This window comes from Oncorhynchus mykiss, chromosome 12 (assembly GCF_057628025.1).
Source record: "Oncorhynchus mykiss isolate SJ-2025 chromosome 12, ASM5762802v1, whole genome shotgun sequence".
Classification (NCBI taxonomy): domain Eukaryota; kingdom Metazoa; phylum Chordata; class Actinopteri; order Salmoniformes; family Salmonidae; genus Oncorhynchus; species Oncorhynchus mykiss.
In genome coordinates, this window is record NC_143033.1 from 613,956 (window position 1) to 627,357 (window position 13,402).

A 13,402-nucleotide genomic window follows, 5' to 3' on the forward strand; every position below is an offset into this window, starting at 1 on the left:
GAACCTAACAAGGCATAGCAGATTGGAAACTTTGTCCTCTGTGACATTGCACAGCTCAAAAATGTGTGATACCTTTGTTATGGTAAAAGTTGTTAATGAACAATTGGCCATAGTGTTCAGAACAGATGGGTAACTTCTTAACCAGAGATGAGGCTACAGTGGTAAAAAATGTGATAAATAATTTACAACCTTTGCCTGGTCATAACATAAAACATCATCAATATCCAGGCCAATACTACAGTATTTTACCTTATGGGGAGTTTTTGAGCCAATGTCCTTTAACATTTCACAGTTTACGAAGCTGATGTAAGATGTCATTAACAGTGTCTATATAATGTTGGAATTTTGCCTAAATCCATTTTGTATCTTGCCTGGTTTGTACAGTTAATATAACCGTCATAACCTTGTAGATTTGTCCCTCTGAATCTGGCCAGGTCGTGATCCATTTTCCATATGAGGTCTACGATCTCGGAAGTGATCCATTTCCCTGACCGCTGTTTGATTTGAATTTGTTTAATCTGAGCCAGATTCAAGCTTGATCAACATCATCACAGTTTAGTACATGAGAGCAATCCAAAATTCCAAGGACCTCTACAAAACATTATTTTTAGTATTTTGTCATAGACAGTACCTTCATGTATATATTACCTGGCTCTAGAAGCACTTTGGATTTCTTACGGGTACAGTAGGTTACCATATGATCACTAAAACCAATATTTAAGACTCCTGACTGACATATGTTCGCTTAGTCTGATACAATAATCAAATCCAAAGTTGATTTGCTGTCAATACACACCCGGGTTGGCTCAACAATCAGTTGTTTTAGTCCAACTAACTGATTAAAGTCATACAGGGCATTTACTAGTGTACTTCTCTGGGGTGGTAACTGCATATTTGTATTAAAATCGCCAAGCAGAATACATTCTCTATAAACAAATACATTGTGATCACAGCAATTCGATTCAAGTAAATTATAGAAATGCTTATGTTTAGGAGGCCGATAGCCGACACCAACAAGGACGATATTCAGGAAGAGGTGTTTCTACCCATGCGACCTCAAGACCATCCATTTTCAGATCTGAACGAGGGTTAAAATTGCACATCATTCCTTGTACAAACACACACGCCGCCACCGTTTCGGTCAATTCTATGAATGCTATAAACCGCCACCGTTTCGGTCAATTCTATGAATGCTATAACCCGGTAGCTAATCTATTCCATATAACCCTTTAAATTAGTAATGGATAATAGGAGAATAACAAGTGGGCGTGCGTGTGATTATTCATCTTCCCCATTAGAAGATTATTATCATTAGTTGATATTTTATTGTTTTGTTATTATTATACAGAAATAAAATAAAACACGAATGACAGCCTCTCGTTGACCAAAAGTAATTGAAACAGGCAGTTTGACAGGCGGCTAAATAATCCAGTCAACTCGAAGGACCGCAAAATATAAACGTCAGAGTTTACGTTCTGCCAGCGGTGGGCGGAAGTTGCGGAACTTCATACCGCATTTCGCCTGCGTTTTCCGAGTACTGGAGTTTTGGTATTTCTTTACACACTACCTTATGTATCATTCTTAAACATTACATTGATAGAAACTACGGCAACTCTCAAACAACACTAGTAGTAGCTAGGTCTTTCCCCAACAGGCTAGTTATGTTTGCTAGTTAGCCTGTATCGTTGGTCTGTTTGCTCACCCTGTTGCAGCTCTGACTTCTCTTCAGCTTTGCTTTAGATACGGTGGCAACCAGAATAAAGCCTACCGGTTGATTGAGCTACTATATTTATTTCCTAGTGTTCTTAATTATACAGAGAACCTTTATCCAAATAAGGCCGATGTACGATGATTATACACACCCCCATCTTCCCCATGTTTTCCTAGCTTTACCCTGCCACCACTATGTTAGTTACACAAACCCCCTGCATGGAGCGCAAACTCAGCTGTGTAATCCCCTATTATTTAGAGATGTGGATTGTATATTGCTCTGTGTGTGTGTGTGTATATATATATATATAACCCTATATATATATATATATATATATATATATATATATATATATATATATATATGTATATACAGAGAACCTTTATATATACACACAGTGATTTGTCCTTGAGCATGCTTTTGCGGCACAGTCGATAGCGCGCCTCGGGCTAGAAGGTCGAGGGTTCGAGACCTGCTCCCTGCTGTTTCATTACATTGGTGTCAGAAGTGGGATCGGACCTCGCATCCACGACAGTGCGTGTGCTTGGCCGGTGAGCGTGTTCCTGTAAAACGTAGAGTCGCAAGCTAGCGCGAGGACGCGCTCTTTGAATTTGAATTTAGCCCCGTTGTGTTTAATCCACTACGGTAGTTTTGAACTACCGTTCAAAAGTTTGGGGTCACTTAGAAATGTAATTTAGAAAAAAAAGAAAATCAGCATTTTGTCTATTAAAATAACATCAACTTGATCAGAAATTCAGTGTAGACATTGTTAATGTTGTAAATGACTATTGTAGCTGGAAAAGGAAGATTTTTAAAATTGAATATCTACATAGGCGTACAGAGGCCCATTATCAGCAACCATCACTCCTGTGTTCCAATTGCACATTGTGTTAGCTAATCCAAATGTATAATTTTAAAAGGCTAATTGATCATTAGAAAATCCTTTTGCAATTATGTTAGCACAGCTGAAAACTTGTTATGATTAAAGAAGCAATAAAACGGGCCTTTAGACTAGTTTAGTATCTAGAGCATCAGCATTTGTGGGTTCGATTACTACAAATGCTGATGCTCCAGATACTCAACTAATTGAATAGGATCTCTATGTGCATGGATTTATCTCTATCAATAATGGTGTATATATACAGTACATAGGTACCTGGTATCATGGCGACCAGACGGGCTCTGAAGGCAGTGCTGATTGACCTGAGTGGAACCCTCCATGTAGAAGACACAGCCGTGCCTGGAGCACAGGACGCACTCCACAGGTCAGTCTGCCCAGAGCCCTGTTATCCTTGTTATTCAGTACTCACCCAGCCACTTTGTCCTAAGTTGCTCACACAACCCTCTGGTTACATCTGAAAGTAAGGAGTCACAAATACGTCTAAGATTTTCTTTCTGCAGCATGCCTCAGTCCCCATATTCAGTACTCACCCAGTCCTCAATTCTGTGAGTTTCTTCTGAAGTCACACGGTCTCTATGTTTGGGGTTTATACACTAGGTTGCGTCAGGCCTCTGTAGCGGTGAAGTTTGTGACCAACACCACTAAGGAGTGTAAGAGGAACCTTGTGGAGCGTCTCCACAGTCTGAACTTTGACATCCAGGAGCAGGAGATCTTCACGTCCCTGACAGCAGCCAGGAGCCTCGTGGAGCAGAGACAACTACGCCCCCTACTGCTGGTGGCGGACAGTGCACTGGAGGACTTCTCAGGTGAGAGCCAGGGCTAGATGAGGCAGAGCAGATTGCAAACTAACTTACATTTAGCTTCCCAATGGAGCTGTATGGACCCTGGTCAGAAGTAGTGCACTGTATAGGGCATATGGTGCCATTTGAGATGCGGGTGTAGCTTTAACTCTATAAAGCTTTATCCATGTTGTGCTGCAGGTATGGAGACATCCGAACCCAACGCTGTGGTGATAGGCTTAGCTCCAGACCACTTCAACTACCAGACGCTCAACAAAGCATTCAGGTAAACCGCTGAGTCAGTCCTCATACTGTAACCCCCCCTGTTGTTGTAATGGTGAAAGGTTAACATTAGAGGTCGACCAATTATGATTTTTCAACGCCGATACCGATTATTGGAGGACAAAAAAAGCCGATATAAAAATAAATAAATAATAATAATAATACTTTTTTTTTTTTATAATAAAAAAGTATTTACACACACATTTTTGTAATAATGACAATTGCAACAATACTCAATGAACACTTTTATTTTAACTTAATATAATACATATTATGGGTTTTTGGATGTTTGTTCTTAAGGTGATTCCACAGGTTGGTGGTATTTTTTGATTTAGCCGTTGCTGACCCCATGCTTACATCTTTATCACAAATAAGACACCTTGCTTTCCCTGGTGCCAATTCCGTTAAATAGTCTGGTGCTCTGCTTTTCTCTGCCATCTGTAACACACACACACACACACACACACACACACACACACACACACACACACACACACACACACACACACACACACACACACACACACACAGCTCTGAAGTGACAATGATACTGAAGAGTCTGCTTAGGAGACAAATACTCTCAACTGTTTGAATAAAAATAGAGTTTAAGTTACCTGTGATGAATGTTGAAAACATAATTTCTATATGCAGGAATTCCTATTTTAATAATGGGCATGGTAAGAATTGACTACCAAAGTGCGAGTCATAATTCCCATGACACCTTCTAGCAAAATCTGAAAAGCGGTTCCTTCATTCATTTATTCCATAGGATATTTTTATATTCACTTAAAATAAGGTCTGTGTTTCGTGTCGGCTTACACCACCTTGCCAATTTTATAACTGTGTAGATATCCATAGGACAAGGTAACTCTGATCAATATTGTCTAAATATAAGTGACGATAAAAAAAATGTAGAGTTTATGAAAATATGTTGACAAACGTTACCTTATCCTAGTGAGATTTACACGGGTATCAAAATGCAGAGGCAAGACATTCTCTATGGAAGACATGAACAGAGGCGGTTTAAGCCTGCACGAAACACAGACCTTATTGGAAGTAGATCAAGACATTCTCTATGGAAAACATGAACAGAGATGGTTTAAACCTGCACGAAACACAAACCTTATTTGAAGTAGATCAAGACATTCTCTATGGAAGAAATTAACGGTAAAATAATGAAGGAACCCCTTTCAAGTTCAGCCGCAAGTTATTACAGGAATTATAACGCGTCGACTATTTCTCTCTAAACCATATACCTTTGACTATTATGAGCCTGCTGCTGCCTACCACCCCTCAGTCAGACTGCTATATCAAATATCAAATCATAGACTAACTATAAACACACAGAAATACGTACCTTAGGTCAAATCCGGAAACTATCACCTCGAAAACAAAACGTTTATTCCGTTCCGTATTTTATCTAACGGGTGGCATCCATGAGTCTAAATATTCCTGTTACATTGCACAACCTTCAATGTCATAATTACGTAAAATTCTGGCAAATTAGTTCGCAAAGAGCCAGGCAGCCCAAACTGTTGCATATACCCTGACTCTGCGTGCAATGAACGCAAGAGAAGTAGAGAAGTGACACAATTTCACCTGGTTAATATTGCCTGCTAACCTGGATTTCTTTTAGCTAAATATGCAGGTTTAAAAATATATACTTGTGTATTGATTTTAAGAAAGGCATTGATGTTTATGGTTAAGTACACGTTGGAGCAACGACAGTCGTTGATTGATTGTTTTTTATAAGATAAGTTTAATGCGAGCTAGCAACTTACCTTGGCTTACTGCATTCGCGTAACAGGCAGGCTCCTCGTGGAGTGCAATGTAATCAGGTGGTTAGAGCGTTGGACTAGTTAACTGTAAGGTTGCAAGATTGGATCCCCCGAGCTGACAATGTAAAAATCTGTCGTTCAGAACATTCCTAGGCCGTCATTGAAAATAATAAAGGTGTAAAAAAAAATCAAAAATCGGCGCCCAAAAATACCGATTTTTGATTGTTATGAAAACTTGAAATCGGCCCTAATTAATCGGCCATTCCGATTAATCGGTCCACCTCTAGTTAGCATGTCTTAGGACTATGATCTTATCTAGATAACGTGTGAAATGAATGAGTCCAACGCTTTGTCGAGACAAGGCCAAATCCCTGTCATCAGCGTGAAGAAAAGATGGTGAAAAGGGGGAGGAGGGCGGGGTTGTAAGACGAGGGGCGGGGTTGTAAGACGAGGGGCGGGGTTGTAAGACGAGGGGCGGGGTTGTAAGACGAGGGGCGGGGTTGTGTGTCTATTTGTCAATAACTGTTGGCGATATCTAATATTTAAAAAGCCTCACGCTTTGAACACACCAACAGCGTCATTGCATTTTGGTACACTAGAATGACATTCATTTCCAATGAAATGCTGCGTTTGCCTTGCAGCATTGTATTGCAGAGGAATTTGCAGTGCGTTTGGTGTGGTGCATACATTGGATTTATCGAACGTATGCGTCAAACTGTATGTGTAGACGGCTTGACAGAAATTGTAGCAGAAGGTGAGTGTTGAACTTTTGTTGCAGACATATCCAGATGATGCTGCATACTATTTTGCGCAATGACGCTGTCGGTGTGTTAGAAGCATCAAGTTATTGATTGCCTGAGGTATAATACCTCATGATAAGCTGTAGACCAGACTATCGCCAAGAGAGTTCTCATCTATATTATTTGTAGCCTTCTATTTCCACCACAAACCGATGCTGGCACTAAGACGGCACTCAAGGCCTTCAGCAAACAAGAGATGCTCATCCAGAAGCGTCGCTCCTCGTGGGACTTTAATGCAGGCGAACTGGGGATGCACCAATTTGATTTTTTTTACCGATGTCCAATATTTTCCTTGCCAAAAGACCTGATGCCGATATTTAAAATTTGAGCGACCTTTTAAGTATTCTAGTTCAGTTAAACAGTTGAAACACTCACACACTGACCAAAAGTTATTTTGTTGTCATTTACGTATGTCCCCATTACCAGTAAAACATAAAAAAAATATATATTTCACTTACTTGCTGTGCTGTTTCGTTGTTCAGTCGTTTCATTCTCCACCAGGATTTCATCATACATGTTAAGCGTTGAAGTTTCAGCTCTGTCCGTGGCCTCTTCTGTCGTGGGTCCTCTTCCTCGTTGCGCACTGTAACTGTGTCCATTTCCATCCATTTCACGTAAACCTTGTTTTTTGTCTGCATCGAAGTAGTGATCCTTGTACCTAGCATCGAGCATGGTGGCGACACAGTAAAGAGAGAATGCCTGTTAAAGAAGTAGTGGTCCTTGTACCTAGCATCGAGCATGGTGGCGACACAGTAAAGAGAGAATGCCTGTTAAAGAAGTAGTGATCCTTGTACCTAGCATCGAGCATGGTGGCGACACAGTAAAGAGAGAATGCCTGTTAAAGAAGTATTGGTCCTTGTACCTAGCATTGAGCATGGTGGAGACACAGTAAAGAGGCTCAGAGAGAATGCCTGTTAAAGAAGTAGTGATCCTTGTACCTAGCATCGAGCATGGTGGAGACACAGTAAAGAGGCTCAGAGAGAATGCCTGTTAAAGAAGTAGTGGTCCTTGTACCTAGCATTGAGCATGGTGGAGACACAGTAAAGAGGCTCAGAGAGAATGCCTGTTAAAGAAGTAGCGGTCCTTGTACCTAGCATTGAGCATGGTGGTGACACAGTAAAGAGGCTCAGAGAGAATGCCACCGAATCACTAGTTCACAGCCTCTAGTAGAGTACTTTTCCAAGTTAACCCCACGGTCTGTTGGCAGATTAGTTGAGCAGGTGTTTCAATGCCATGACAGAGGGTATCACGTCTGCTGCAGACACAGTTGATGAGCTTATTTCTCCAGTCAGTTGTTTGAATTGACCTAGGAGTGTGTTCATGTTTCCAAGTTTTATACATGTTCTCAAATGCCACCAGCGGTATGAGAACCAGCACATTCTTGACCTTGCAATACGGCTTTCCTCAGTACGAAATCCTCGTCGACCCACTGTGCTGTCAGACTCAGCATGCTCATGGGACTGACATCGCTGGTCCAGATGTCAGTCGTGAAGCTAATAGCAGTGACGCCCATAGAAAGTAGCTAATAGATGTGTTTCAACAATACTGTGTAACTCCGGTAGGGCAACATCTGAAAAAGTGCGCCTACTTGGTAGTGTACCGGTGCTCGACCAGTTGGCGAAAGCCAACATCATCCACTACAGAGAACGGTTGATTGTCAAGGGCAATAATTCCATTATCTTGGCATTAATGGATTTCGCCTTTGAGTTGTCTGTCTGAAATGTTCTTAATCTTTCAAATGACTGCTGGACTTGAACTTGTTTAGTTGTTGAAAGTATGCGCTTAGTTGTTTTCTGCTTTTGTTCTACGTAGTCTCTGAACGTCTGGGGGTGATACACTTTCAAATTAGTCATTAGGTTTGTGGTATTTTAGATTTCACTTTCTCCCCTCCTTGGGAAATAACAGCAGCACAAACATTGCATATGGCCTTTTTGTTGTCTTCCTTTGAAACTTCAAAATAGATTCACACAGCAGACATTGTGGGCTCGGTTAGAAACGCTGTATTTTTTGTGGTGTCATTACGTCATCGACCTACGTTATATAGGTATGCACGTCAGCTTTGACATTGGTTTTGCACATTGGCGTTAAACTAGACATCGGGCCGATGTTGGCATTTTTAGCTAATTTTGGCCAATTCCGATATGCTTACCAATATATCATGCATCCCTAAGGCAAACGTGAATTAGTTTTACCTAATTTCTACCAGCATGTCACATGTGCAACCAGAGGAAAAAAACACTAGACCACCTTTATTCCACACACAGATGTATACAAAGCTCTCCCTCACCCTCCATTTGGCAAATCTGACCATAATTCTATCCTCCTGCTTACAAGCAAAAACTAAAGCAGGAAGTACCAGTGACTCGCTCAATAGGGAAGTGGTCAGATGATGCGGATGCTACGCTACAGGACTGTTTTGCTAGCACAGACTGGAATATGTTCCTGGATTCATCCAATGGCATTGATGGCACCTCAATCATTGGCTTCATCAATAAGTGCATCGTTGGGCCTCCCGGGTGGCGAAGTGGTCTAGGGCACTGCTTCGCAGTGCTAGCTGTGCCACCAGAGACTCTGGGTTCACGCCCAGGCTCTGTCACAGCCGGCCGTGACCGGGAGGTCCGTGGGGCGATGCACAATTGGCCTAGCGTCTTCCGGGTTAGGGAGGGTTTGGCCGGTAAGGATATCCTTGTCTCATCGCAGTGCACGCTAACCAGGTCGCCAGGTGCACGGTGTTTCCTCCGACACATTGGTGCGGCTGTCTTCCGGGTTGGATGCGTGCTGTGTTAAGAAGCAGTGCAGCTTGGTTGGGTTGGGTTGTGATTCGGCGGACTCATGGCTTTCGACCTTCGTCTCTCCCAAGCCCGTACGGAAGTTGTAGTGATGAGACAAGATGGTAACTAATTGGCTACCACGAAATTGGGGAGAAAAGGGGGTAAAATAAATAAAAAATAAGTGCATTGTTGACGTCGTCCCCACAGTGACCGTACGTACATTTCTCAACCAGAAGCCATTACAGGCAACATCCGCACCGAGCTAAAGGCTAGAGATGACACTTTTAAGGAGGGGGACACTAATCCTGACACTTATAAGAAATCCTGCTATGCCCTCAGATGAACCATCAAACAGGCAAAGCGCCAAACTAATGTTGAATCCTACCACACTGGCTCTAAAGCTCTGCCGCTCGTCGGATGAGGCAGGGCTTGAAAACTATTACGGACTACAAAGGGAAACCCAGCAGCGAGCTGCCCAGGGACTCCAGACGAGCTAAATTCCTTTCATGCTCGCTTTGAGGCAAGCAACACTGAAGCGTGTGAGTACCAGCTGTTCCAGACTGCGATCACTCTCCGTAGCAAGACCTTTAAACAGGTTAACATTCACAAAGCCGCAGTGCCAGACGTATTACCAGGACGTGAACTCAAAGCATGTGTGGACCATCTGTCAAGTGTCTTCACTGACATGTTCAACATGTCCCTGACCGAGTCTGTAATACCTACATGTTTCAAATAGACCACCATAGTCTCTGTGCCCAAGAAAACGACCATTTAGGCAGTCTAAATGGTTACCGCCCCATAGCACTCACGTTGGTAGCCATGAAGTGCTTTGAATTGCTGGTCATGGCTCACAACACCATGCCCTAGACCCATTCCAAATCGCATACGGCTCCAACAGATCCTCAGGTGACTCGATCTCAATCACACTCCACATTGCCCTTTCCCACCTGGACAAAAGGAACACCTATGTGAGAATGCTGTTCATTGACTACAGCTCAGCGTTTAACACTATAGTGCCCTCAAAGCTCATCACTAAGGACCCTGGGTCTAAACAGCTCCCTCTGCAACTGGATCCTAGACTTCCTGATGGGCTGCCCCCAGGTGGTAAGGGTAGGCAACAACACCTCCCTCTGCAACTGGATCCTAGACTTCCTGATGGGCCGCCCCCAGGTGGTGAGTGTAGGCAACAACACCTCCCTCTGCAACTGGATCCTAGACTTCCTGATGGGCCGCCCCCAGGTGGTGAGGGTAGGCAACAACACGTCTGCCACGCTGATCCTCAACCCTGGGGCCCCTCAGGGGTGCGTGCTTAGTCACCTCCTGTATTCCCTGTTCACCCACGACTTTGTGGCCAAACACGACTCCAACACCATCATTAAGTTTGCTGACGACCCAACAGTGGTAGGCCAACAACAATGTGAAAGCCTATAGGGAGGAGGTCAGAGACCTGGCAGTGTTGAGCCAGGACAACAACCTCTCCCTCAATATGAGCAAGAACAAGGAGCTGATTTTGGACTATAGGAAAAGGAGGGCCGAACAAGCCCCCATTAACATTGACGGGGCTGAAGTGGAGCAGATCGAGTTTCAAGTTCCTTGGTGTCCACATCACCAACAAACTATTATGGTCCAAACACACCAAGACAGTTGTGAATAGGGCACGACAACACATTTTCCCCCTCAGGAGACTGGAAGGCCCAAAAAATTGTCAATGACTCTAGTCACCCCAGTCACAGACTGTTCTCTCTGCACGGCAAGCGGTACTAGAGTGCCAAGTCTCGGACCCCCAAGCCATAAGACTGCTGAACAATTAATCCAATGGCCACCTGGACTATTTACATTGACCACCCCCGTCCCTTTGTTTTTACACTGCTGCTACTCGCTGTTTATTATCTATGCGTAGTCACGTTACAAATGACCTCAACTAACCTGTACCCCCACACATTGACTCGGTACCGTTATCCCCTGTGCCTCGTTATTGTTATGTCAATATCTTGTTACTGTTTGATTTTTAGATTTTTTTTAAACTTCAGTTTATTCCAGTAAATATTTTCTTAACTATTTCTTGAACTGCATTGTTGGTTAAGGGCTTGTAAGTAAACATTTCATGGTAAGGTTGTATACCTGTTGTATTCAGCGCAAGTGACAAATACAATTTGATTTTATTTGAAAAATATTTGTTTTTTGGGGGGGTTGTATTTAATTAGAATACCCATTAGCGGTTGTAAAAGCAGCAGCTACTCTTCCTGGATTCCACACAAACATGAAACAATACAGAACATCATTAGATAAGAACAGCTCAAGGACAGAACTACATACATTTTTAAAAGGCACACACAGCCTACATTTTTTTAAATGTATTTCTCCTTTATTTAACCAGGTAGGCCAGTTGAGAACAAGTTCTCATAAAGCAAAAATAAAGCAATACAGTACGACAAAAATATCTATGCATACACACAAACTATCTATGTCAAATAGGGGAGAGGCGTTGCTTCATCTGTTTTTTTTAAACCAGGTTTGCTGTGTATTTGAGCAATATGAGATGAAAGGAGGTTCCATGCAATAAGGGCTCTATAGTACAGTATGTTTTCTTGAATTTGTTTTGGATTTGGGGACTATGAAAAGACCCCAGGTGACCAGACCCCTCTGGTGGGATAAGTGTGTGTGTCAGAGCTGTGTGTAAGTTGACTATGCAAACAATTTGGGATTTTCAACACAATGTTTATTTTAAAGATAAGTGATGCAGTCAGTCTTTCCTCAACTCTTAGCCAGGAGAGACTGGCTGGCATGCATAGTATTTATATCAGCCCTCTGATTACAATGAAGAGCAGAACGTGCTGCTCTGTTCTGGGCCAGATGCAGCTTAACTAGGTCTGTCCTTGCAGCACTGGACCACACGACTGGACAATAATCAAGATTAGACAAAACTAGAGCCTGCAGACCTTGCTTTTTGGAGTGTGGTGTCAAAAAAGCAGAGCATCTCTTTATTATGGCCATACCTCTCCCCATCTCTTTATTACGGACAGACCTCTCCCCATCTCTTTATTACGGACAGACCTCTCCCCATCTCTTTATTACGGACAGACCTCTCCCCATCTCTATATTACAGACAGACCTCTCCCCATCTCTTTATTACGGACAGACCTCTCCCCATCTTTTTATTACGGACAGACCTCTCCCCATCTCTTTATTACGGACAGACCTCTCCCCATCTTTTTATTACGGACAGACCTCTCCCCATCTCTTTATTACGGACAGACCTCTCCCCATCTTTTTATTACGGACAGACCTCTCCCCATCTCTTTATTACGGACAGACCTCTCCCCATCTTTTTATTACGGACAGACCTCTCCCCATCTCTTTATTACGGACAGACCTCTCCCCATCTCTTTATTACGGACAGACCTCTCCCCATCTCTTTATTACGGACAGACCTCTCCCCATCTCTTTACTACGGACAGACCTCTCCCCATCTCTTTATTACGGACAGACCTCTCCCCATCTCTTTATTACGGACAGACCTCTCCCCATCTTTTTATTACGGACAGACCTCTCCCCATCTCTTTATTACGGACAGACCTCTCCCCATCTTTTTATTACGGACAGACCTCTCCCCATCTCTTTATTACGGACAGACCTCTCCCCATCTTTACAACCATTGAATCTATATGATTTGACCATGACAGTTTAAATTACTTGGCGTAACCTTAGACTGTAGTCTCCTCAACTTGTTCAACAGCCACACCATTCATTACCAGATTCAGTTGAGGTCTAGAACTTAGGGAATTATATGTACCAAATACAATGCTTTTAGTTTTAGAGGTGTTCAGGACCAGTTTATTACTGGCCACCGATTCCAAAACAGACTGCAACTCTTTGTTAAGGGTTCCAGTGACTTCGTTAGCTGTGGTTGCTGATGCGTATATGGTTGAATTATCAGCATACATGGACACACATGCTGTGTTTAATGCCAGTGGCAGGTCATTGGTCAAAAGAGTAGAGGGCCCAGAGAGCTACCATGTGGTACACTTCACGTTTGACATTAGAGAAGCTTCCATTAAAGGAAACCCTTTGAGTTCTATTAGATAGCACTGAATCCACGATATGGCACATGTTTTTTCAACAACAGGTTATGGTCAATAATATCAAAGGCTGCGCTGAAATCTAACAGTACAGCTCCTACAATCTTCTTATCAATTTCTTTCAACCAATCATCAGTAATTTGTGTCAGTGTAGTACATGTTGAGTGCCCTTCTCTGTAAGCATGCTGAAAGTCTGTTGTACATTTGTTTACAGAGAAATTGTATTTGGTCAAACACACATTTTTTCCAACAGTTTGCTAAGAGCTGGTAGCAAGCTTATAGGTCTGCTGTTAGAACCAGT

At 42.7% G+C, this 13,402-nt stretch overlaps 1 protein-coding gene across 6 annotated transcripts in view; it reads left to right on the forward strand.

Moving 5' to 3' along the window:
* The first annotated feature begins 1,413 nt into the window (after positions 1-1,413).
* Positions 1,414-13,402, forward strand: part of hdhd2 (haloacid dehalogenase like hydrolase domain containing 2) — a 32,071-nt gene continuing 20,082 nt past the window's right edge. The window contains exons 1-5 of one of the 6 annotated variants that reach the window (XM_090191431.1): positions 1,440-1,548; positions 2,110-2,262; positions 2,857-2,976; positions 3,210-3,418; positions 3,593-3,677. In XM_090191431.1, coding sequence (XP_090047557.1) covers positions 2,876-2,976; positions 3,210-3,418; positions 3,593-3,677 — 395 coding nt within the window. In that variant the 5' untranslated portion in view covers positions 1,440-1,548; positions 2,110-2,262; positions 2,857-2,875. Of the gene's footprint in view, positions 1,549-2,109; positions 2,263-2,856; positions 2,977-3,209; positions 3,419-3,592; positions 3,678-13,402 lie in introns of all 6 variants that reach the window. The other 5 variants (XM_090191434.1, XM_090191433.1, XM_090191432.1 and 2 more) reach the window with 5 other exon arrangements.